Source organism: Pan troglodytes, chromosome 10 (assembly GCF_028858775.2).
Source record: "Pan troglodytes isolate AG18354 chromosome 10, NHGRI_mPanTro3-v2.0_pri, whole genome shotgun sequence".
Classification (NCBI taxonomy): domain Eukaryota; kingdom Metazoa; phylum Chordata; class Mammalia; order Primates; family Hominidae; genus Pan; species Pan troglodytes.
In genome coordinates, this window is record NC_072408.2 from 17,862,921 (window position 1) to 17,890,496 (window position 27,576).

The window sequence follows — 27,576 nt, forward strand, 5'->3', positions numbered from 1 at the left end:
TCAGGGAAAGGGAAATCTGTAAACACTGGCCATTGAAGAATACGGTTTCTGAGAATTTCCACTCTGAATTCACATTCCGTTCAGTGTTATCGCCACCCTGTGGATTTCTTGGGTAATGAAACTCAGACAGGGAAATGAAAACGGGGATTTTCAGTAAATCGGTTCCAGTACATCTCTGCTGCTCTTGTGGGCGCCCTCTTTTGAGCACCGGAGGAATGAGCACCGTTCTTCATTCTTTTGGTTTTGTAAAGTTGTAGAGCTGCGTTCGTAAGTGAGATCATTAATTAATCTGCCCTTCTCCGTAGACCTTCCTCCTCCCCAATTTTCAATATAAAAACTGATTCCCAGGTAGCTTTAATTTCAAAACTGGTCAGTGGTAAATTTAGGAAGAGAATTTAAGGTCTCCTGACTTCCAATCAAACATAGTTCCCACTTGCCCAATTGGATAATAGATGTTTGTTTTTACAATTAGCTAATTATTTCTCAGTATTTACTTATTTTATAAGTAGTACATAATTAATCAATTGACCAACTGGCCTTATGGCACTGTGTTTACATGTGATCCTGCCCCTTTCTAGTCTATTTTCTGGAGGTTGTCAATCATCTTCCTTTAGAAGTATTTTCTGCCATTCTTTTTTGTGGAAGTATTGCGTGATTGTCCAAAGGCCTGTCCCTATTTGCGGAGACTCCTTGAGAATGTCCACCTTTGTGTATTTCTCCTACTTCCTGAAATATCCCTTCATTTCTCAGAAACTGTGCAAATCTTACTTCCTCTAAGCCCAATTTAAGTCCTGCTCGCTTCTGAGCCTTTCAGGCCATAGTAACTCTTGCTGTTCTTTCTGAGGCTCATATCATTGACATATATGAATTATTTTAATGTCTTAATTGGATTACTAAGAGCACTCCAATTCCCAACACATACATGATTAATACTTATTTCTGGATCCATCGTGGGCATCCCTGTTTTCTCTTCCCCTTTCTATCATATTTCTATCTTCCCAAACAAGCAGAAAAAAAAAATCTATGGCCTATTTTAGGTAGTGGCAGATTATTGTGTTTTGTTTCTACAGGTGTTTACTTGTGGCAACCTGTTTCCTCACTGTGCATGTGTGTGCATCCTAAGTACGTGTGTGTTTAATTCCCTTACAACCTTCTGCTGGGAGGATTTTATCTATAAGTATTCCTTGGGATCTGTGTGGAAGTTGCTTTCCTCTACAGGAAAGGTTTTCCTTTGCATCTTACATGCAAACTGAAGGTATCACTTTAAAATAAATTTTCAGGTTGAAGTTTTGGGGACTAAATGTTGCAAACATATTTGAAGGCTGGCTTATGGTTATGAATTCTTAATGGCAATGATTTTCCCTCTCTCCCCTCATTTCCGAGGTTGAAACCTTTAATACATTTGTTGTTCCCTTTTTGTTGGCTTGTTTGTTTGCTTGTAGCTCTCCATCACAACCAGGGTGTAGTTTTATTGTATCCGAGGTGCATGTGTGCTGGAGGAGTTTCTATGAATTAGTCTCCAATTTGACGAATGTTTGTTCATTAGTCCAACTTGAATGTGGACTTTGTGGCTGTCCTTTGTCCTCATGTGCTATATCAATGAAGGCTCAGATTATCCTTGATTTACATATACCCTTAGGACAGGACCAAATTTCAGGCTTTACTTCCCTCCTGGATTTTTGCTTTCTATTTATTTTTGTTAAATCTATGAACATTTCCTTTTATTTTTACCAGATCAGCCACGCATTTAACCGTATTTTTTCATGTTACAGCTAGAATCTTAAATTCTTTGAGTTGAGATCGTTGTCCTTGAAGTACACAGTGATCACCCATTGAAACTTTTAGATTAATTTTAGGATCAGTTTGTAAATTTCATGGAACAATTCTGTTACGATTTTAGATTAGAATTTCACTAAATTTGGAGGATTCCAGGGGAATTAATATCTTTACAATACTCTTGCTTCTCATTCTTGAAAATAACTTATCATTTCACTTATTTATGTCCTTATGCCCTTCAGTAATGTTTATGTTTTTTCCTTTGAATATCTTTTGCTGCTGTTTTGTAAACAGGTTTTTTTTAACTTCCATTTTTTATTTGTCACTGCTGTATAACTAGCTAATACTTACATAGTACTTACTACGTGGCAGAAATCATTTTAAATCCTTTAGTAATCTTTTACCTGGTGAACTTGTTTATTGATTTAAATGGTCTGTTATTTGGTTTCTCTTGAATTTTCAATGAAGGCAACTATATTATCAATAGTCATTGACTCTTTTGTCAATTTCTTTTCAGTACCTGTGCTCTTTATATAATTATTCATTCTTTTTTTCTTATTATTTGTCTATTTGGTGCCTCTCTTTAATGAGATTGTCCTGCACTGTGTGGGTTGTCACTCTTGATTGCAGTTTTATATTTGCATTTGAGAATTTCTCTTCCCCTGCTTACAATGATCGAAGGAAGACAGTTGGAATCTAAAGGATAGAAATCTGACAGGATTGAACTGACGAAGAAAATCTGGGTCCAAAGATAGAAATCAGATAAGATGGCTATGGGTGAGATTTGTTCTGTAGAAATATATACAAACACATGCACATATATGTAAAAGTATTGTCAAACCATTTGCAGTGGTAGCTCAACCTGATGGTTCAGAGGTTCCAGACAATACCAAATGTGTTGGGAAAATAGTGTTGAAAGATAGATACTTCCATCTCTCATGGAGCTTATATCAGAAGAGGAATCAAATGTTAGAAAAAAAAGATTATACTAAAACAAAGTCATAATCATTGTACTAAGGCCATTAAAGCAATAAATCATTTAGCAATGCACTGCTCAAAAGCATCAAGTTTAATTCCTCTTCCCCTGCCTACAGTGTTCTAGTGGAGACAGCTGGAATCTACGAATGCAAGACCTTCCAGTGCAGGAACAAAGATTTTTCCATTCCTTTTGGGTGTTGCCAACCACCTGGAACACTGTGCTACTTCTGTGACCCAGTTATTCATACTAATGTCTCCAGTCTGGAAGCAAATGCTACACTGTTCACTGCATGAGTCTCTCTCTCTCTCTCTCTCTCTCTCTGTGTGTGTGTATGTGTGTAAATGTTTGTGTTTGCGTGGGGGTGTGGAAATGGGGCCAACCTGCCTAACTGTTTTACATTCCATCTCTAAGCAGTCATCTGAAGGATGATTACTCTTGGCTCCAGACTCCTCTTTATTTTCATTAATTGCAAGTTAGCAGAATCTGCAGAATTCATCTCACCCATATCAGCCATCTTATCTGATTTCTATTTTTGGGCCCAGATTTTCTTCCTCAATTTGATCCTGTCAGATTTCTATCTTTTAGATACATATGAATATATTTGGTTTTCTAGTGACATTTCCTTCTTTTGTTCCAGCATGGTTAAGACTTTGTTCTTTATTTTAAAATTCTTTCTCAAAGATTAGTTGTGAGGTGAAGTTTGTTGCATTTGTCCATCCTGCTTCATTGATGTAATTTTTATTAAACCTACTTATTAATTGTTTTCCTTATTCTTAGCTATCTTTTACTGGCTGAACTGCTAGTACAACAACCAATAATAGAAGAAATAATAAAATAATATTTGTATTCATCAACCTCTGATCAATACATAGATCAGAGAAACAGTGACTTGAAAAAAAATGAATAATGATCATAGGCTATTGTATATTAACTGAAATCACTTTGCATTACTCCAAAACGTTCATAAATCGTATCATGAAATTCTCCCCACAAGCCTGGGACAATTGGTGTAATTGCAAGTAGAGAACAACAGATCCAAAGAGTAGATGAGATTCACACTATTAGAATGTAACAGAATGTCTCAATGCTCAGGGTAGCATGGCTGTTAAAAGCACAAGATGTGCAGCCAGACAGTCTGGGTTCAAATTTCATTCCAATTACCAACTAACTTGTGTTAGCACTGCAAATTATTTAATTTCCTCCTCTCCTAGTTTCTCATCTACAAAGTGTTATTAATTCTTAAAATATTATAGTAAAGATTAAATTGAAAGAGCTTAGAACCATTTCAATTACATAATATGGTGGCCGGGCATTAAGGCTCATACCTATAATCCAGCACTTTGGGAGGCCTAGGTGGGCAGATCACTTGAGGTCAGGAGTCTGAGACCAGCCTGGCTAACATGGTGAAACTCCATCTCTACTAAAAATACAAAAACTAGCCAGGTGTGGTGGTTGGTTTGAACTCCTGGAATCAAGTGATCCACCCACCTAGGCCTCCCAAACTGCTAGATTACAGGCGTGAGCACCATGCCTGGCCACATATCATATGATTTGTATTAGTCCTTTTTCTCACTACTGATAAAGACATACCCAAAACTGGGTCATTTATACAGCAAAAAGGGTTTCATGCGCTTACAGTTCCACATGGCTCACAATCATGGTAGAAGGCATGGAGTACTGTGTCACACCTTACATGGATGTTGGCAGGCAAAAAGAGTTTGTGCAGGGAATCTGCCCTTTTTAAAACCCTCAGATCTCATGAGACTTATTCACTATCATTAGAACAGCAGGTGAAAGACCTGCCCCATGATTCAATTACCTTCCACCAGGTCTCTCCCACAACCTGTGGGAATTCGAGATAAGATTTGGGTAGGGACACAGTCAAAACATATCATTATGCCCCTAGCCCCTCTCAAATCTCATGTTCTAACATTTCAAAACCAATCATGTTCTCCCAAAAGTCCCCTGAAGTCATAACTAATTTCAGCATTGACTCAAAAGTCCACAGTTCAAAGTTGCATCTGAGACAAGGCAAGTCGCATCTGAGACAAGGCAAGTTGCTTTCGCTTATGAGCCTGTAAAATCAAAAGCTAGTTAGTTACTTCCTAGATACAATGGAGGTACAGGCAGTGGGTAAATATAGCCATTCCAAATGGGAGAAATTGGCCAAAGGGGCTACAGGTCCCATGCAAGTCTGAAATCCAGAGGGGCAGTCAAATCTTATAGCTCCAAAATGATCTCCTTTGACTCCGTGTCTCACATCCAGGTCATGCTGATGCAAAAGGTGGGCTCCCATGGCCTTGGGCAGCTCCACCCCTGTGGCTTTGCAGGGTATAGTCCCATTCCTGGCTGCTTTCATGGGCTGGTGTTGAGTGTCTGTGACTTTTCCAGGCACATGGAGCAAGCTGTCGGTAGATCTACCATTCTGGGGTCTGGAGGATGGTGGCCCTATTCTCACAGCTCCACTAGGTGGTGTCCCAGTAAGGACTCTGTGTGGGGGCTCCAATCTCACATTTCCCTTCCACACTGCCCTAGCAGAAGTTCTCCATGAGGGCCCAGACCCTGCAGCTAACTTCTGCCTGGACATCCAGGAGTTTCCATACATCTTCTGAAATCTAGGTGGAGGTTCCCAAAACTTAATTATAGATTTCTGTGCACCTGCAGGCTCAATACCACATGGAAGCTGCCAAGGCTTGGGGCTTCCACCCTGTGAAGCAATAGCCCGAGCTGTACCATGGCCCCTTTTAGTCATGGCTGGAGTAGCTGGGATGCAGGGCACTAAGTCCCTAGACTGCACACAGCAGAGGGACCCTGGGCCCGGCCCACGAAACCAGTTTTTCTTCCTGAACCTCCTGGCCTGTGATCAGAAGGGCTGCTGCAAAGGTTTCTGACATGCCCTGGAGACATTTTCCCTGTTGTCTTGGCAATTAACATTTGGCTCTTCATTACTTTGCAAATTTATGTAGCTGGCTTGAATTTCTCCTCAGCAAATGGGTTTTTCTTTTTTATCACATTGTCAGGCAGCACATTTTCCAAACTCTTATGCTCTGTTTCCTTTTTAAACTGAATGCCATTAACAGCACCCAAGTCACCTCTTGAATGCTTTGCTGCTTAGAAACTTCTTCTGCCACATACCCTAAATCATCCCTCTCAAGTTCAAAGTTACACAAATCTCTAGGGCAGGAGCAAAATGCTGCCATTCTCTTTGCTAAAACGTAATGAGAGTTCAGTTATTTTTTTTGCTCCAGTTCCTGAGAAGTTTCCCATCTCCATCTGAGACCATCTCAGCCTGGATTTAATTGTCCATATCATTATCAGCATTTTGGTCAAAGCCCTTCAACAACTCTCTAGGGAGTTTCAAACTTTCCTGCATCGTCCTGTCTTTTTGTGAGCCCTCGAAACTGTTTCAACAGCTGGCTGCTACCCACTTCCAAAGCCACTTCCACATATTTGGGTATCTTTTCAGCAGCACCCCACTCCTGGTACCAATTTAATGTATTAGTTAGTTTTCATGCCCCTGATAAAGACATACCCAAGACTGGGTAATTTATATAGGAAAAGGGTCTAGTAGACTTAGAGTTCCACGTGCCTGGGGAGGTCTCACAATCGTGCAGAAGGCAAGGAGGAGCAAGTCACATCTTACGTGGATGGTGGCAGGCAAAAAGAGCTTGTTTAGGGAAACTCCCCTTTTTAAAACCATCAGATCTCATGAGACTTATTGTCATGAGAACAGCATGGGAAAGACCTGCCCCCATGATTCAATTACCTTCTACCTGGTCCCTCCCTCAACATGTGGGAATTCAAGATGAGATTTAGGTGGAGACACAGCCAAACCATATCATGATTGAAACAGTTCTAAGTTCTTTCAATGTAATATTTACTATATTTTGAGGGCAGTACTATAATTAACAACATTTTGTAGATGAGAAACTTAGAGATGGGGAAATTAAGTAATTTGCAGTGGTAACACAAGTTAGTTGGTAATTGGAATAAAATTTGAACCCAGACTGATTACTAGACTAGTAGTCTAGTAATCCCAGCTACTTGAGAGGCTGAGGCAGGAGAATCGCTTCAATCTGGGAGGTGGAGGTTGTAGTGCCAAGATTGCGCCACCGCATTGCATCCTGGATGATAGAGCGAGACTGTCTCAAAAAATAAAATTACTTAAAAAAAATCATATAACATGCACTCAATAATTGTAGTAATTATTATTGCTACAATTTTGCCCAGCATCTTTTACTGTATTATAATATTGTATGTAAGACATTTTACATAAATGTAAATTTTCAGTCCTTTTGAATTTACGTATAAGCCCAGAAAAAAAGAAAAGAACTCTAAAAGTGCAAATATACACAAACACGTACATGTACACATATATAAAAGTATTGTCAATCCATTTGCAGTGGTAGCTCAACCTGGTGCCTCAGAGGTTCTAGACAACAAAATATATCAGGAAAACAGTGTTGAAAAAGACAGATACTCCTGCCTCTCATGGAACTTACATCAGAAGAGGAGTCAAATGTTGAAAAAAAGATTATACTAAAACAAAGTCATTATAATTGTATTAAAGACATTAAAGCAATAAATCATTTGGCAATGTACTGCTCAAAAGAATCAAGTTCAATCATGACGACTGCAATTTTATCTCCTTGAAGCTATACCTGGAAAATATGGTACTTGCTTTTTAAATTGTTTTAAAAAATGTGGTAGCAGAATATTTACAACTCTTATTAGAAGAATTGAAAACTTAGAACTTTTTTATTTCCATTTTTACTCTACAAATGAGAAAAACAAAGAATCTAACAGGCAGGATAATTCAGGACTTTGGAGACATGTATTCCATTGCGAAAATGACTGATGTTCTATTGTTATTGTTGTTAGAAGATTCTGGAAGTGGGGAGATGGCTAAAACAGTAAACATGCATTAGTAGGTTCATGGATTGTAATTAGTATGTTAGGAAGGCAAAAATAAAAACTTTCTATGTATTTATCAGCGATTGCTATACACAAGAATTCTTCCATTACTTGTGTCATTAATCCATATTTAACTCAAAGTTGAGCTAATAAAAACAGCTTCTGGGGTTTCTAACATTTAACATTATACAAGATTATCCAATATATTCTGATTGCCTACCATGTCCTAAGCACTATTTTAGGTATTTGTGGTGGATTAGTGAGCAAAATAGATAAGCAAAATATCTCTAACCTGAATGCAGCTCAAATAAGTCAACAGAAAATACCCACTGTGTTCCACAAACCCTGTCTTTGTGGAGAGAAATGGGGGAGGAGTAGAACCCTGCTTCTGAGGATAGAACTGGGGGCAAACTAAAGGTAGCTCAGCTCCAGTCAAAGAAAGGGACAGCTGTCATGACATAGTCATGACATGCTCCTCATTCTTGTTCCAATGATGTTTGCTCACCTGAGATATCGTCACTGTTTACCCCTTAACAAGCAACTACACTTGTAGGCTCACTTGCCACTAGGTGTACTGTTCAAGCGAAGTCACGAACTATCCCCTGCATCTCAGGTCATCTCTATTTCTAGGCAGAATATTCAGGGCATGAGGAGAAGCCAGATTACAATGGATTGAGAAGTGAACGATTGCCAAAGAAGTATTCTTAGATGACAGTGTGAGATTTCAGTGGCATTACAACAGTCATTCAGGATCCTGCTGCTCAGATTTTTGCCACACAATTCCTGTTGTAGGAGCTTATATGAAAACAATAGTGGAAAAAAGAAAAGCACACTTCTGTTGAGTTGCATCTAACATAAACTTAAGAACCAAAGTTAGGACACCAGGGGAAAAATTGTGAATTGAGAGAATTACCCTTGATGATCCCATAATTGCCCAAGTTCAAGTACTTGGTATCTGTTTTATTTTTACAACTACGTATCAGCTCCTGTAACCTTTCGTTAGTCAATGTCTTTTATGCCGTTTAGTTAATTCTCCAGTTGCTCTCTCAAGAATATTAACAAATCCATCACTGCTTATTACATATCTGTTCATATGAACCATTCATTTCTTTTCTTCTTTTTTTTCTTTCTGACTCTATCTCAAAAAATCCTTAGAACCAATTGTTTATTATTTCCTTAGGTTTTCACTTGTATACTGACTTTTTTCAGCCTGATTGTACTTAGAAAAGGTGATCATCAGCGTAGTATATGCTACATTTCAGAAATTTTGATGTGTAAATGGAAAACTTCCATTGTAACATTTGAAATATCTGGGTAAGCACTGGGTAAAGCAGGACTATTTGGTACAGAGCAGATTACAAGTACCTAAATGAGCCCTTTGACTTTGTTTCTTCCTTGAGAAGGCTGAGCACAAGAAGGGACCATTGAGTATTTATTGACCTAGCCAAATAATGAAGAGAGAAGAGAATAATCTGTTTGCCTTAAAGGAGAAAGCCCAGCTAGAATATATTCCAGTAGGTAAATGACCAATAGTGTGAGCTGCACAAGGATTCTGAAACAGCAAACCTATCCCTAAAATATAATCTAGTTAATATCCTAATATCCTTGGTTCTGAACATTCAGATTAGAAAATCCTTATCTCCTGGGAGGGAACAGAAAGGGAGGTGGGCAGAGACAGGAAACATGGAATGAAGGACAAAAGTGTATGGAGGATAACATGCCTCTCTTTTTGTAAGTACCTCATTGCAAATACATTATCCTATAGTTACAAAACGAACCCAAATTTTACAATAAAAACACTGTCAGAGGAAACATTATCTCCTATTAATTTTTCAAATAAAATATCTCATGTGTTATCAATTAAAATTTTTAAAAACTAAATTCCACATTAGTCTGCTCTCCAATGTCATCTTCTGCTCATTTTATTCAGGCCATTCAGATACCTCATTAGATTCCACTTTCCTTTCATTGTAGCTGAGACTGAGTCATTTTCACTTAAGCAATTATAGGTGCTTGAATCTCCAAAGTTGAAAAATATTCCGTTGCTTTCCACCAATAGTCTCACACATATTCATTTTCCAAGAGATAAGAAGGATGATTACACATAAAAATATTACAAAAATATCTCCACAGTCAAGTTTTGAAAATTTGCCTTGAGCAATACCATTTAATGAGCAAAAGCAATGTTCCTTTGATTCTGTTATCAGTTACAGAAGTAGAAAAAATGAAAAAAAGAAAATATTGTTTTCTACTTAAGTTATCAGTCAATTTCTAACAGATGTCCATAGTCCATGAACTGTAAACTTAAACTCCACAGGAAGAAATATCACCTTTAAGAAGTTAATAGTGAGTTTATGCCTTATCTACACTCTCAGAGAATAAAATGTGAAACTCTCTGTTTTCTTTAAAATTGTATAAACATTGTATACAGTTTACTTAAGGAATTCTTCCCCTTAGTTTATGAGAAATCTGAATTTCTATTTCCTTTTGAAGCTCATATTCCTAGTATCATAATACTAAATGGAACATGAGTTCTACAGTATTTTTTTTTATAAGCAGGGCACTCTTATTTGTAAAAATATAGGTCCAGGTAAACTCAGCCATCATCCAAAAGCTTCCAGTCTCCCTTCTGTATGTCTTTATTTCCAGCAGAATCCCAAAACTTTTAGCTCTTCATTACAGTGTCTGTCTTTAATTGATTTCATTTTTGCATATGGTGTAATATTTTATATATGATGTGGTCCAAATTCATTCTTGTGCATGTGGATATTCAATTTTCCAACATCATTTATTGAAGAGATTGTTCTTTCCCCATTGTGTGTTCTTGGCACCTCTGTTGAAGATCAATTGATTATAAATGCATGGGTTTACTAGACTTTCTATTCTGTTCCAGTGGTTTATATGTCGCTTTTATGCCAGTACCATGCCATTTTAATTACCATAGTTTTGTAATACCTTATGAAATTAGATGGTGTGATGCCTCCAGCTTTGTTATTTTTCCTCAAGTGTATTTTGGACTTTTTTTTCATAGAAATTTTATGATTTCCTATTTCTGTAAAAAAATGTCATTGCATTAAATCTGTAGATCACCGTGGGTATTATGGACATTTTAACAATATTAGTTCTTCCAATCCATGAAGACAAGCTATTTTTCCATTTATTTGTGTCTTGCTCAATTTCTTCTGTCAATGCTTTATAGCTTTTAGTGCACTGACTATTCACTTCCTTGGTTAAGACTTCCCTTTCAATATATATTTTGACCCATTTGCTGTGCAAGAGTGTGTTGTTTAATTTCCACATTATGTGAGTTTTCCAATGTTTTGACTGTTATTAATTTCTAGTTTCATGCTTTTGTGGTCAGATAAGATACTTGATATGATTTCAGTCTTCTTAAATTGGTTAAGACTTGTTTTCTGACCTAACATGTGATCTACCATGTAATATGCTTCATGTGTGCTTGAAAAGAATACATATTCTACTGCCGTTAGATGGAATGTTCTAGATATGTCTATTAGGTTCATTTGGTCTGTAGTGTTATTTAGATATGCTGGTTTCCCTAACCCTATTAATTTTTTGCCTGTAAGATCATTCCATTGTTGAAAGTAAGTTATTAAAGTCTCCTTCTATTATTGTATTGTTGTCTGTTTCTCTCTTCAGTTCTGCTAATATTTGCTCCACAGAGTTAGGTGCCCTGATCTTGGGTGCATGTCTATTTACAATCATTAAATCCTCTTGATGAAAGGACTCTTTAATCATTATATAATGACCTTCTTTTTCTCTACTCATGGGTTTTCACTTAAAACCTATTTTGTCTACGTAAGTATAGCCATGTCTACTCTCTTTTAGTTATCATTTGCATGAAATATCTTTTTCCATTCCTTCACTTTCAATCATATGTGTTCTTAAGGGTAAAGTGAGTATGTTGTAGGCAGTGCGTAGTTGAATTTTGTGTTTTTTAATTCATTCAGCCACTCTAAGTTTTTTGATTGTAGAATTCAATCCATTTACACTCAAAGTAATTATTGATAGGTAAAGAATTACTGCTGCCATTTTCTTAATTGTTTTCTGACTTGTGTGGTTCTTTTGTTCCATTCTTCATCTCTTGATGTCTTCCTTTGTGATTTGATGGTATTTTTGTAGTGATATACTTTAAAACCTTTCTCTTTGTCTTTTACATACTGATTATAGGTTTTTTTCTTTGTGGTTACTATGATGCTTACCTAAAACATGTTATAGTATAATAATCTATTTTAAGCTGATAACAACTTAACTTTGACCACATTAAAAAACTCTACACTTTGACTTCTCCTCCCCCTCCCAGATTTTATGTTATTGATGCCACAATTTACATTTTTAATGTATCTATTAACAAATCTATTATTGTTAATCTATATATCTATTATATAATATATACCTATTATATCCATATAATAAATATAGAAATAATATAACCATTGTTATATCTATTAACAAATTATTGCACTTACAGTTATTTTTAATACTTTTGTATTTTATTATACTAGAGTTGAAGGCTATTTATGCACTACCATTATATTAGAGTATATGAATTTTACTATATTCTTCCCTTAAGTGAGTTTTATTTTATTTTTATTTAAGGTTAATAGACTCTGTTTCTTAGAGCAGTTTTAGATTTAAAGAAAAATTGAACATAAAATATAGAGTTCCTATGTATTCATCTCCTATCCCACAGTTACCTTTATATTAACATCTTGTGTTGGTGTGGCACATTTGTTACAATTGATGAATCAATATGGACACACTACTGTTAACTAAAGTTCCTATTTTATATTAGGATTCACTATGCATTATACAATTCCATGGATTTTGCCAAATGCATAATGACTGCTTTAACTTTTATCCATCAAAAGGACTAAGTGATATACAATTTTAGTATAATGAACAGAAAAGAAATGAATATAATTAAAAATCAATTTGTGCAATAAAATGATTTAAATTATGTGGATTGGTGCTGCATAATTTAATAAATTTTTATTTGCACTGTAACATACTTATAAAAGTAGACTTATACAGTGAGTTATATAGTTTTATATATTTCTATGTTTATAGTTGGAATTATTTCCTTTCAACTTTAAAAATTTTCTCTGGCGTTTCTTGTAAGGCAGGTGTAGTGATGATGAACTACCATAGCTTTTGTTTGGGAAAATGTTTCTCTCTCCTTTATATCTGAAGGGCAGTCTTAGGGGGTTAGTATCCTTGGTTGCCACTTTTTAAAATTTTAGCTCTTTGAATATATTATTCCACTCTCTTCTGGATGCAGGGTTTCTGCTGAGAAATTTGTTGAAAATGTTTTTGGGTTTTCCCTATATGTGATGTGTTACTTTTCTCTTTCAAAATTTTCTTTTTGTCTTTGACTTTTGATAATTTAATTATAATGTGTCTTGTGAAGATTTCTTCATATTTAGTCTATTTGGTTACTTTTGGCTTTATGAATCTAGACGTTAATTTCTCTCTCCAGATTTGGGAAGATTTTTGCCATTATTTCTTTAAGTAAACTTTCTGCTTCTTCTCTTTCTTCTCTCATTCTGTTACTACTATAATGCATACATTGGCTCTCTTGATGATGTACTATAAATTCTGTAGATTTTCTTCACTCCTTTTCATTTTTTGTGTTTCTATAACTGGATAATTTCTAATGACATGTCTTTATGCTCACAGATTCTTTCTTCTGCTTGATGAAGTCTGTAGTTGAAGTCTCTATGATATTTTTAAGTTCAATCTTTGTGTCCTTCAGCTCCAAAATTTCTATTTGATTTTACTTTTAATAGTTTCCATTTTTTGGAACTTTTCATTTTATTCATGTATTATTTTCCTAATATTTGCTTAGTTGTATATTTGTGTTCTCTTGTTCTCACGGAGCCTCTTTAAGATGATGGTGTTAATGACAATGATAATTGTTATTTTTTGAGACAGGATCTTGCTCTGTCATCCAAGCTGAGTAAAGTGGCATGATCATAGCTTACTGTGGACTCAAACTCCTGGGCTCAAGTGATCATCTCACCTCAGCCTCCTGAGCAGCTAGGATTACAGGTGTGTGCCACCATGGCCAGCTAATTAAAAAAAAAGTTGTAGAGAAGGGGTCTTGCTATGTTGCCCAGGCTGGTCTCAAACTCCTGGCTTCAAGTGATTCTTCAACCTCGGCCTTCCAAAGTGCTGATATAGGCATGAGCCACTGTACCTGGCCAAGATGATTGTTTTGAATTCTTTTACAGGTAGCTCATAGATCTCTATTTCCTTAGAGTTTGTGCTTTTGATGGAGTAGGTACCTTTTCCATTCTTTATAGACTGGCTTCAGCAGGGAAAACCCTTCACTAGTCAGTTCATCTAGAGATTCTGTGTGGGCCATGTAACAGAATCTCTGGAGAGACTGGTTTGGTGTCTGGATTAATATTTGAGCAGGTCTGGCACCTGGAAAAACAGAAGCTGGCCAGGCACCATGGTCTACTGCAGTGGACCTTTTGTCTGGGTCTGCAGAAGCAGGCCTGGAGGTGGGATCCACAAAGACCAGCCTGAAGCCTGGATCCATAGCAATCAGCTAGAAGCTGCAGTGGACCTGGGACCCGGGTCCATGACATAATAGTAGGCTTGGGTCTTTGGTCCTGGATCCACAAAGTCTGTCCTGGATCCTGGATCTGTAGCAGTGGTCCTGGAGCTTGGGTCCATGAGGTCAGCCTGGTATTGGGATGTACTGTAGCAGTTCTGGACCCTGGGTTTGTTCAAGTAAATCTGTAGTGTGGGGTTCCAGGGGCTGGCCTGGACACTGGTGTCATGGGAACCAGTCTGGAGCTGGGCAGACCTGGAGTCTGAGTCTATGTGGGCCAGCCTGGATCCTGGGCCATGGGATCTAGCCTGGTACCAGATTTCACTGAAAAAATATAGCAAAATTCTTTATGCCTATGAGTCCTGTCCACTAGAAGAGTTTAATTAATTGGCTCACTTCTTCATTTTAATGGAGGCATAACCTATATACACTATAGTGCATATCTTAATTCCATAGCTTGATACAATTTTACATATAAATAAACTTGTGTAACTGCTTATGAGATCTAGATAAAGAACAACTCTGTTAGCTTATTCTTAAATTGAACTCTTGATGTTTTTGGAGCAAAGTCTGTGCCCCCAGATCCGGGTGAGGAACAATATATCTCTTTCTGTAAGCTCTCTTCTTTCCCAAAAAGTGCTCTTTTCTGGCTGCTAAATTTTTCAGGCCATGAGTATATTGCCTACTTCAAGGGAAGCGGATATAGCTCTGTAGTCCAAATCCTATTCTGAAGCAGTGGACTTGGCCTCTGGTGTTCTAAGATTTTTTGCAGATGTGGCTTTACTTTTTTTTCTAAAGCATATCTAACTTGTTTTCATTTTGTATCCATAATGACTAACAAAGTTGAATATCTTTTCTTGTGTTTATTGGCTATTTCAATTTACTGCTTTGTGAAGTGTCTGTTCAAATAATTTGCCTATTATTGAATGGTTATCTCACATTTCTTATCGATTTGTAAGAGTTCTTTCTAATTTCTGGTACAGCCCTTCTTAAAGACTTGTGTTGCAAATATCTTCTTTATGATCTGCTCTGTTGATGTCCTGTCAATTGCTGTTTTTATGATTTCCTAGAACACTTTCGGAGGCCACCTCTCAATAAGTTTTGCAAATAGCTCCTACTAGAACAATTATTCCACTGTGTAGGATCTTGTTGTTCATTCTCCATTAAACCAATCCTGACCTATTTAAAATGAAGTGAGGCCATTAAATATAAATTGTGCTTTATCCAAAATGCAATATGTAAACATTGCATACAACTTTTTGAAATTAAACCTTTCTATGGCATCATGAAGAATTAACAATAGATAAAGAAATCTGAGCAGTGTTCCATAATGAAGTTTGTTTATTCCAGAGTAAAAGAGAGTGAAGAATCTATGTACTTATATGTTGTAAGGATATTATAAATATATCTGAGTTAGCAGGTAGACATATAACCATTTTAAGGCAGGAGAACAGACCGCTAGATGCTATTGCATTGTTCCTGCATACCTTTGATTCTACGTGTTTTCATAAAGGGAAACTATAATTCATGAGAAATAAGACTTTAGACCTATAGATTATTTGTTTAATAACATAGGAAGACATATCAGGAAGCTCAGCATACCTCATTTAAATGGGCACTGGCATCAATAAAGAAACTATTTCCTCTCAAAATTCTAATCCTTTTAAATGATACATTTTGTTAACCAACAAAAATAATCACAGTCCCTTTACTTTCTATTTTCTTATTTGAGTGATATGGTGGTTGACCCTAAGAAAACTCTTAGAAGCTCTGTGTGGTGTAAGTATTAAGGGGAAAAAGGCGAAACGAACTTAAATGTTTAACCCTTGTATATAAAGACTGATGCCTAACATAGATCAACGTAATCTAAAGAAAGTTTGAATAATATATTTTTTAGAAAATTCCTCTCCCGATCAGGAATATCAGACAGCCATTAGTGTTTGTTAGTGTTTCTCTTGCTGTTCCACTTAGTGTTACTGACTTTTGTGCTTTAACCTTTCCTGGAATATCTAGCTGTACTGCCAATCTCAACAACCGGTGGAAATCTGACTGAGGAGCTTTTTCTAAATCCCGTGATGGAAACCTTCTATAATGAGGAGGCACATTCTGCGTCATTGAGAATAAAGCTATCAATCATAAATAATCTATGGCAATAAAATAATAAAGATAACAATGTTTTTCCTTTATCTCCCTATTTTTGTGTTTTAGGATCCCTGTAGGACTCAATTTAATGTTGAGGGATAGGTAACATTTCACTGATTATTTCTGTATACCTACCAATTCCTAAAGGGCTGTGATGAAAGCTTACTATTTAAAAATGGAAGGTACAGAGCAAAGTTAATAAGTTTTATTCAAGGAAATCTTTCAAAGTCATTGATATAACATCTGTTTCAAATTGTCATGAATATATGTGGCACATGAAAAGAAAGCAACCTCAAGAATTAAAACTCAAGTTTTACTTTTAATTTTTCTCCCATAACAAATAACAAGTACTTGAGAAAGTCATTAAAACACTCTGGGCTTCACTTCACTCTCCTCATTTTCAAATTAAAGATTTAGGAAAAAAAGATTCCCTGATATTTTTTGCTTCATTATTTAAAGATAAAGTTTAGTTTTATAAAGTTAGATTAATAAAAATTTAGGTTTTAAAGGAGAAAATAAAAGAGCAATATCTATTGGGAGATAACCAGTTTTAATAATATCGTAGATACATTTTTCACCTACATGAATATCGTTTTCTCCTACAAACAATATTGTTCTCTAAAGATGACACAAATGGTAGATGTCAGTTTAGAAGCCCATGTTTGATTACCCATGAATAGAACATACTGCTCTTTCTCAAATTTGCATCATTAGATGGAGCCCTTGAGGGAGTAACATTTCAGGAGATGGAATTTTGAGGATTCACATTTGAAATGGAAGATTCCAATCCTCATACAAATCCAAAGGGAATTAAATCTCTTCTCTTGAAGTTCAATGCACTTTAACTTGGCTTTGGATAAACAGAGTGCCAAGCTGAGCTAATGATTTTCCCCAACTTCTACGACTGTTCTTCTTATTCCATTCATACTGCTTTGAAGTAGATAGCTTTTAAAATTTTCTAAACTGAAATTCTAATAGTCTTTTTATCCAAATTGTGTGAGTCAGGGCAAAGAAAAAAGTTGAAAATACAAAGTAGATGTTTGGATAAGGCTATATTTGTAGAAACTCACATAAGGGCTTAAGAGAAGACAGTAGTGGAATAATAATGTGAAATTAGTCTATGTTTATAATAACTGTTGTTCTGTTCCCTGATAAGACTACTTTTGTGTTACTTTTAAAAATACTACAGTCATCATCTGGTCACTTCTTCCTACAGCCACTATTATTTATTTCTGCAGTGTGCTCCTGTGCCCCACCACCATCGCCCCACATCTCATTCTGAATACTATACAGCTATCAACTTTCTCTTTGACACTGACTGTCCTATTTGTTTTCTAATTTCTGCCCTTATCTTGTATAAAAGAAGATAATTGGTCACAATCTTGCCTCCTGTCTGTAATAGCTCTGATTCTTTTCTGTTAATGTCTTCCTCTGCATGCCAAAGACATGGCTGCCACTGCCTTGGATCCTGTCTCTGGTTTTAACCTACTACTTGGCTGTCTTACCAACTCATCCTCACCCTCCATATACCAATACATGCTGTCAGTATGTGGGAGGCAATCTTTTCTTTCATCCTGCTGTAAATATCCCAAAGAAGAAATGCATGCATTCTAAGGAACATTCATATCGTTCATCATTATCACTAATATTTATTGAATATTTATGAATGTGCCAAGACAAGTACTTTATACTGTAATGTTATTTAATTATCACAAAATGCTATGAGTTAATTACTGTTTCTCTTTTATAGATAAAGAGAATGAATGCAGCTTAGAGAGGTTAATTAGTATGCTCTAATTACACAGCTAGTAAGTGATGAAGATAGATTTTGACACTGCATCTGACTTCACAACATAAACACTTAACCCTTGGGTTCTGTTACTCAAGGAAAGTTTTCTTCTTTGGGTGTATTCTCTCAATCAAGCGTTTCTCCTGCTTATAAAATGGTCTTTTTTATTTTTGTAATTTTTCATAGATAATTGGTAAAGTATCAATTTCTACCATTAGAAACCTTTTTTTCGGATATGCAGTGTTTGAGACAAGCATAAGTCTTTAGAAAGCAATTAATTAAGTTCTTTCAGTTTTAATAATGCTCCAGGTCAAATGGAGGAGCCAAGTCCTGAGTTCATGGAAATCATTGGATTTGATGTTTTGTGTTTATGTGAGAACCAACATTTTTTTTTTTTTTTTTTTACTTCCTAATTTCCTTCTATGGAGGCAAGTTTGTCTTAATTTTCCTTTCGAGGTGTTGTGAAAAAATGCCATTGTTCACCACATTGTTCTCTGGATCCTCTATACAACTTCCAACATCTCACTTCCAACGTTTTTGCTAAGGGAATGCATAACGTGTCATCCATCTTTATTTTTAAATTGAATTTCTATGAACTAAATTAAATCTTACATTAGATATTATACATTAACGTGGGTCTCTCTATTATAGATGCTTTCTCTGATGCTCCTTTGTGACTCCTTTTTTTCTACTGACAAATCAGAAAGTTCTCCTAGATCCTTTCCCAAAAGAGTTTTTGGGTCATCAGGCAATTACATTTGTGTTATCTTAACCTTTTTTTGTTTATCATTCTTGTCACAGTTAAGGAAGACAGCAGAATCCATATATCATTTGACAATTGTTAGTAACACAGAACACCATGAAATAGGTGGTAAATCATAGGAAGGAAATGTTCCGGTTAAAGCCACCTCAAACTCCAGGGGCCATTCCTGGGTAGCAGCAATGCTGTTATTGTTCTCTATAAGCTATATAAGTGAGGATCCCCAAATTTCTGCAGCAGAGTGGGAAGTATGAGTCTGATTTAAAGATATTTTCTTTCTTTCTTTTAGCTACCTCACTGGCTTTGAGCACAACCCAGGAAGAAGTTTGAAACCAAGAAAATGGTAAGTCTGATATGATGACAGTTATAAAGTTTTGAGACATGTTAGCAACTAAATTGTCTTTTTTGCTTCAGTCATGTTTTTCCTTTCCTTTTTCCTAGACCATAGAGAACAAGATGTAACAGAATTATATTACGATTTCAACCCTAATTCCAACATAACAACTGACTAGACAATCTACTCAGCACATGACTTGTTAAATCATGATTCCACTTCATATTTGTCTTTTTAGTGTATTGATTTCTCTTATCAGTTACATACGATGTCGGTTCTTCTAATCAGTAGTACAGATTAACAACGACTACACCCTAACATTTCTAAGATTTCTCTTATCCTTTCTCAAGAGTCTTGCCTTATTATTTTAATCATGTGGTATTGAAATTTCAGGGAGATATTTAGCTTATTTTGAATAGCATTTCTAATAGTTAATTGAAATAATCAAAGGACAATTTCTTGTTGATACACTTGTCACTTTGGTCAATTAAAATACAATTTTAGAATGCTAATTAAATTGATTAAAGAAGTTTTTTTCTATAGAATTGTAAAGATAAGCCTTCTTCAACTTACTAATCTTAAATTAAGAATGTATTTACTGAATACCTATTATGTAGAGGGTGCAAAAGAAACATGTGATGTGACTTACTGCCTTTAGGTAACAGACCATCTGAGTAAGGGTCGAATATACTTAGTAAGGTAGTACATAAAAGAAGTACTAAATTCGACGTCTTTACTGATAGATTATGTAATACAAACAAGTGATACACATTCCATAGACCCGCAGGATTAAGATAATGACCAAGGGAGTCAGTCTCTCTTTGCAGTACTGTATGAGAGCAGAGTAAAAGTCGGCGATAGAGGGCTCATGGCAGGACAAGTGTTTAGAAAGTTACTTCCACTCTTTGACCAAGTATTGGTTGAAAGGTGTGCCGCCAAAACTGTAACCAAAGGAGCCATTATGCTTCTGGAAAAATCTCAAGGAAAAGTATTGGCAGCCACAGTAGTATCTGTTGGATCAGGCTCTAAAGGAAAGGGTGGAGAGATTCAACCAGTTCGTGTGAACGTTAGAGATAATGTTCTTCTTCCAGAATATGGAGGCACCAAAGTAGATGACAAGGATTAGTTCTCATTTAGAGATGGTGACATTCTTGGGAAGTATGTAGACTGAAATAAATCCTGTTGAAATAGCATCAACACGAAGCTTCCCATTCCACTGAAGTTCTGAAATCTTTCATCATGTAAATAATTTATATATCTCTCTTTTACACGAAGCTAATGATAAATAATGACACAAATAATAATGACTAAGTTATTTGAATCAAATAAAAAGAGATTAAAAGGAGCCAGATGAAATGAGCACGAATGGAATATACTTGGTTGAATTATTTTTTCATAGTTATGTTTGCATCTATTATATGTCATGCTATTGCAATGAACATTAAAAAAGTAGTGCTTGGAATAAGATTAATAGTAACTATTGCACATTTATCATTTGAACCTCTCCATGCTTATGGATTTTATTATTTTAAAAAGTACCATTTTTCACATACAAATAATATAAAACATAATTTAAAATTGAAATATTTACAAGTCAACCTCAGGTGTCATTACAAAGTTTTCAGCTAAATTTTAAAATCATGTTTTTAGTTTTAAGAACCTATTTTTTTCATTCTTATTAGTTTATCTAATATTCCTTTTTGTAGTTTACATTCTATATTTGGTCTTATATGTTTTCAATGTTATATATTACTTAAAAATAAACTTAAAGTAGGAAGCCACATTAAGAACAAAATAAAAGGACCATGAAAATGGTTGCAATTGATATCTAGAAATAGGATGATGTATAAAGTGGGTTGCATCAAAGCTATACCTACATTTACCACAGGGTGACACCCTAGCATCATTAATGAAAATAAAACTCTAATACATACAGAAGCATAATCCATAATCACAATATGATGAAAACTAGCTCAAATTATTACAGGTTCTTTCTTTCAAGGAAATCATCATGAGAAAACAGGGTTTAAGCATTATGCTTAGTATTTTATAAGTTTAATTTTCCCTAACTCTAGTTACCTCTAGATTTTAGATAATTCTAAAAAATTATCTTTATCTTAAATAATTCTAAATAATTATCCAGAATGATTCTATATAATTAGATAAAACTAGATAATTCTAACATCTAATTGTACTTCTTCTCTTGGCATCTGCCCTTTCCTCCTAGTCATATCTTCTTTTATTTAAAGAGAAAAAGGAATCCTACCTAATCCTCAAGCCAGTTATGTATCAGCTCACTCAGTTCTTGAAAAATAATCCTTGATTTGTAGAATCCACTTTCTAATTACTCTCCAATCAACAGGAGTTTTGTCTCCAATGCCATCTTTCTATTAAAACTAGCTTTCAAAGTTTCAATGAGCTCAATGAGTATCAAAATGAGCTTGCATTTGACACTAACTGCCGTTCATCCTCCTCCTTCGGAAACTCTCTTCTAGTAAGGTTTGATGGCATTAGCCTCTTCTAAATTTGTTGTTATCTGTTAGGTTGTTGCTATTCTATTTTATTAGTTCTTCTTCCTTAGCCTCTTCCTTATATGGTTGCATCCTCCAGAATTTTGCCACCAAAAGATCTGTCAGCCAGTCAGTTTTCTGTAGAGTAGCCCAGAGACTATTTTCTCAATCCTTTCCTTCGAGTTTAAGAAACACAATCCAGCCAGTATTGATTTCATAAGGTGGTGGGCTTTGGGGCATGCACATCTTTTTCTTGAGTTTCCATCCAAGATTTAAGGTTTTAGTTCCTGATGCTGAGAACACTCAAGGCAGATGGCAGGCGGCTTCCCCTCTGAATCCTTTTCAGGCTCATCCTTCTATCTTTTCAACTTATCCACTGCCACCACTTGTCTCTTCTTGCATTGATTCTGACGAGTGGTTCTACTGCTGGGCTCTACTGTTGGGTAGGGAGAAAAAAGCGGTCTTGGATCCTGCATATGAAGGTGGAGAGGAAAATAACTCCAAGTGTTGTATTGTGTTAGGTCAGATTCTTCAGAAGCCAATCCTTAAATGGGACTGCTTTTAAAAATATTTATTAAGAGCTCTCCCGGAGAGGGGATTTAGGAAGCAGGGTAGATAAGGAATAAAGCTAAGCAAAATGTGGTCTCACGCGCAGACTAGCTTAGTCTAACCCCACAGAGAAAAGTCTGGAACACCTATTGCTCCATAGAGTTAGTCTCACTTGAGGCAGGGAGGCCAGACTTTTATACCTTCATGTCAGAGAGCCACTGCTAAGGGTAGTTACCTGGAGAATGGGGTAGCTGTGAGTTGCTAGTAGCCAATACTCAACAGCAAGTCGATGGCCACTGGCCAGTAAAGGGGATGAGGGCAGGGCTCCCATAATTTCCCTACCTGTTGTCTTCAGATGGAGGATCTGAAAGCAAATCATACTTTTTCACTGCAAAGGTTAATCCTTGCTAATATCCTAGAGGTAGACACGTTCTGTCTTTGTCCTAGTGTTTAGTCACTTTTAAAAACTCCATTTACATATGGACAACAAAAAGTAGAAACTTTACAGTGGAGAAACCTGGCAGATACCATCTTAAATAAGTAATCAACAGCATCAGTAAGTACCAAGACACAGTGATATCAGGCACCCCCTGATGTGATCCAAGGAGAAGGGCTCTTCAACTCTGTGATACTCTTTCCAAAATCCATAACTGCAGTTTAGTTATAAAAAAATCAGACAAACACGAATTGAAGGACATTCTATAAAATAGCTGACCAGTACTCTTCTTAGATATACAGGTCATAAAAGACAAGGAAAGACTGTGACACTCTCACAGATTAGAGGAAACTAAGAAGTTATAAATAATGCAAGGTGGGATCTTGCATGGAATCCTGAAACAGTAAATGAACACTAGTGGAAAAAAGGAAATTTAAATTAAATTTATAGTGTAGTTAAGAGTATTCTACCACTGCTAACTTCTTCATTTTGATAGTTGTACCATGGTTATGTAAGATGCAAACATAAAAGGAAGGTAAGTGAAAGGTATACAGGCACTCTATTATTTTGGCAACCACTCCGAAATCTAAAATCATCCAAAACTTAAAATATTTTTTTCCTTTGCAAATCCTTATTCTGTTTACTTATAAATGAGGGACTGGGTTTGTGATGAAGAAGAATCCATTCTGCCATATTACAAGTGCATATAGTTGACAAAATAATATTCCTACTGAACCGTGAAACATCAATAACAATATTCCTATTGAACAGTGAAAAATCAATAACATAAAGGAATATGTATGTCAAGCATAATTTTATGCTACATATTCACTGAGATGATACATGACAAATGGTTGTAGTATGGCAAATAGAAAAGAGCTACTTTGTTTTCCAGTCACTTACTATAGTAATTGCCTTAGAATGAGAACAACATATTATCAAGTCAGTTTAGAATTTGCTGAAAGAAGATGTTTGGGCAAGAGGAAAGCACTTATTTTATACTTTATTCTCCATTTCCCCTAGGTGATTGGGAAGACCAGGATGCGCAATGGCAAAGTGAGATCCTGGTTATCTCTTTTTCTTCTAGCATTTGTTTCCCTAAGTGGAATACGAGATTTACTGCATTTTTTTGGTGAATGATATGAAATAGAAGACAGATGTTCATGACTGGAGGGCTTATTGAGAATTATGTTAAGCTGTAAGTAATAGAATTCTTGACTAACTGTAGCTTAAACAAATAGCAGTTTCATTTTTGTATATAATGGGAAGTCTGGAGGTAGACAGGCTCCTGTATTTTGGCTCCTCTGTCTTCCTTTGGGGGTGCTCCACCCATTGCAAGACACCCAGCAGCCCTGCCTCACTTACTGAATAGTTAGGGAGCTCCGGTGCTGTGACAGTCAGATCAGCCAGCAAAGAGTTCCGAAATGCTCCCACTTGAGATCCACTGGGCACATTATTCCCCTGAACAAAATCAGGGTTCTATTAGCAAAGAAGAGGAGAAAGAGAACTTGGGCTAGCGCTCCCTGCCAGAGAAGATAATGAAGTTGAAAATAAAGGGCAGCATTACATTTATTTACTTTTACTCTCAGATCAGGGACTGACCTGCATTTGAAATTAGTTACTGAGTACATTGTGCAATGTGCAAAAGTAATGTAACATAATGTAATTCTGCCACCTGAAACTGCGACCATGTTACACGTAGCAAAGAGGGAGTGAGGGAAAGGAAGGTAAAAGACATCACTATCATCTGATAAACAAGCAAGAGTTGGAGAATAATTACCCACAGGGTAATTGAGAGGATTGAACAAACTCACAGTGAAAGAAAATGTCACAGAAAAATGAGCTATGCAGGACATTTTATCAAAACTTTTTTCCAGAATTAATCAGACTGATGAAAGAAAACATTGTAATATGTATAGCTCCTCCACGAAAAGTGTTGTAAGCTGCTCCAATTCTGTAACTCTCCTATTAAAGGAAACTAAGGGTTATAGAGAAAAGAAAAATTCATCTTTCAGCTGAAATTAATACTTGATTGATTCTATAATTCTACTATTTTTCCTTTTTTTTCTTTTTTAGGAAGTCAATTCAGACAACCATGTTAGTTTTATTTATTGTTTAATTTACAGATTATGTGTGTGTGTGTGTGTGTGTGTGTATTGTTTTATCTTTTCTTTGAGAGACAGAATCTTACTTTGTCAACCAAGCTGGAGTGTAGTGGTGCAATGACAGCTCACTGCAGCCTTCATCTCCTGGACTCGAGTGATCCTCCCACTTCAGCCTCCCAAGTAACTGGGACTATAGGCTCACACCACCACAACTGGCTAATTTTGTATTTTTTGTAGAGACAGGGTTTTGCTATGTTGCCTAGGCTGGTCTTGAGCTCCTGGGGTCAAGTGATCCTCCTGCCTCCAGCCTCTGACACTATATTTTTACTCTTTTCTCTTATGTACAGTGTTCCCAAGTCTATGGTATAATGAACATCAGGAGTTAATATATTCATATGTTAAATTTTCTTAACTTTCTATAGTGTCATAATGGCATAGAATCATTATGGAAGTTTATAATACTCCCTGTCATTTACTAATTACTGATGATATTTATTTGCATTTTAATAAGAAGCCTGTAACCTAATTGACCTCATGTAAAGGAAGAAAGCTATTCCTGTTATTCCTAGTGAAATTTGATCAGTGCTTCTTGAATTACAGTAAATGTGAACAGATAACATATACAGTGTGCAAAAACTTCTGAAAATAACTCATTTATGTAGATTACATAACTAGAGTTAAAGAATTAGGGACCCTTAGCATTGCAAGGTACTTTTAGGAATCTCCTTGGATTTAATTATTCTCTTTAGCAGTACTCTTTGTCTAATATACTGTAAATTTTACTGGTTTATTATCTATGTTGTCCACTCTTTTTTTTTTTTTTCTATTTACTGCTGTATCTGGAGTGCTGACAACTCTGGAATACACAGTAGGCACCCAATACATACAAGGGAGTAAATGAATGAATTAAAGCTGTCTGTATCTGCTGATCGTCCACAATTTAGACGTCCTATACTACATTCCAAGTAAGCCTACATTTGAACACATCTGGTAATTTAAAAAATGTGTACACCTATGAAAATATTTTAATATATAGCACTGCAATAAAACTCTATTAAAATAGAAAAACATGAGTTGAACATCTTTCCATATTGTATAAGTAATTTCTTGGCCCCAATTTATTTTAAATGCACATATTCCAAATAAACATACATATACTAAATCTATATATATTCTGAATATATACTTCCCAAATATGTATGTAAATATTTCAAATATATATTTTCTAAATATATATATTCCATACATATGTAATATATATCAAATTATTACAATAAACAGGTTGGATTTAGTCTAAGAGCCAGTTTATAATTATATCTTAGAAATATACCTGGTAGTGCTTTATAGTGCTTTGAAAACATGATTTAAGCAGCAAAATCAGCTAACAGAAGAGCATAATTAAGGAGATTATAGACATATCTTTTAAAGAAATTAAATTCCTGGTACAAATAAGAGAAGGTAAAAAGCTCACAATTCCTTTTTTCTTTCATAGTTGAGGGTAAGCGGGGTACGTGTCCTGAATTTGTAGAATCTTTTGACACAAAGCAACAGAGCCACAGTCAAGACTCAAGTCAAAAGAAATTTAGACCCCATCTGGGCAAACAGGCCTCTAAGCAACAATCTAAGATTTCCACCTATTGTTCTGGCATTCCTTGTATAAATGATTATGACTGCAGAGATCTTAGGAAGTGCTGTGGTACCTTTAGATGTGGCCTGAGGTGCATACATCCTCTTATGATTGACCCTGTATTGTTCAATTCACCTCCACAATCCAAGGCATAAGTAAGTATCGGGCAACATGATCCCCTCATCAGTTCTCTGACTCTCTTAAAATACTTTCTGTATCTTTTGTCTTAGTAGTCTTCCAACCCAACCTCATATTTTATATTCTATTATAACTATAGTATAGAATTTATAGTTAGAATGGTCTAGAATATAGTCCACTTTCTCTATGACATATAAAAAGGCATGCCATCTCAGAAGAAATTCTGCATATATGCCACCTGATTTCAATTATTTATTCATTCAATTAACATTTATTGGATGCCCACAATACGTCACACAGTGAGAATGCAGGGATGGAAGTGACAGATGGAACCCCTATGGTTATGCAGTTGATAATATTAGCATATGGTCTTTATCCTTCACTAAGCAACCAGATCTCTTCCTTTCTTTTATTCCCTTCTGCACCCCTTCCATCTCTAAGGAAAAGAAAGCATAAATCTCACATCACTTAAAAGTTAGGCATCAGTTTTTAAGCCTTGGTTGAATTACTTTCTTCTCTGTTTTCCTCCCAGATATTGGATGGAGAAATGGATTCAGATGGAGGCATCATTGAGCTTATTCTTGACTCATCTCAGTCCAAACATTACTCTGTCAATCGTTGTTCTTAAAATCTGCATATTAAAAGCTCAGCATCAACTATTTTTGAGCTCTGTGTCTCATTCAGGGGTTTTGATTAATTTTGAGTTCTAAGGGTACTGGAAATAACTGGATTAGCAAAGCATATGGTCTTCTCTGCTGTCCTCTTGGGATACCTATGGACCAATGGGGTATACCCAAAGTTTCTTTAGAAGATGAAATCTAAGGGATTCTGGAAAATATTCAGAAGACACACATTTCAATTTAATCATTGAAATGGCCTGCAGATAATTCTGAAAGTCCACATGCCATACAGGTTCTTTGTTCCTGTTTTGTTTTGT

The 27,576-nt window shown here is 35.8% G+C and overlaps 1 protein-coding gene and 1 long non-coding RNA gene across 3 annotated transcripts; both read left to right on the forward strand.

The window, feature by feature from the left end:
* On the forward strand, positions 1-27,297 carry LOC104001470 (uncharacterized). 2 transcript variants are annotated; one of them, XR_001707873.2, is made up of 6 exons: positions 1-267; positions 19,230-19,283; positions 23,793-23,967; positions 25,720-25,839; positions 26,367-26,656; positions 27,172-27,297. It is a non-coding gene; the product is annotated as an uncharacterized LOC104001470 (long non-coding RNA). The 2 variants fall into 2 exon arrangements; XR_001707874.2 differs by having other exon boundaries at positions 23,793-23,825.
* Positions 20,143-20,400, forward strand: LOC737334 (10 kDa heat shock protein, mitochondrial-like). Its single transcript, XM_054664073.1, has one exon. It carries the CDS (start codon positions 20,143-20,145, stop codon positions 20,398-20,400), a length of 258 nt encoding a protein of 85 aa, XP_054520048.1.
* Positions 27,298-27,576: the final 279 nt, after the last annotated feature.

Coding starts and splice junctions, on each gene's coding strand:
- LOC737334 (XM_054664073.1), top strand. CDS start 20,143: ATGGCAGGACAAGTGTTTAGAAAGTTACTTCCACTCTTTGACCAAGTA.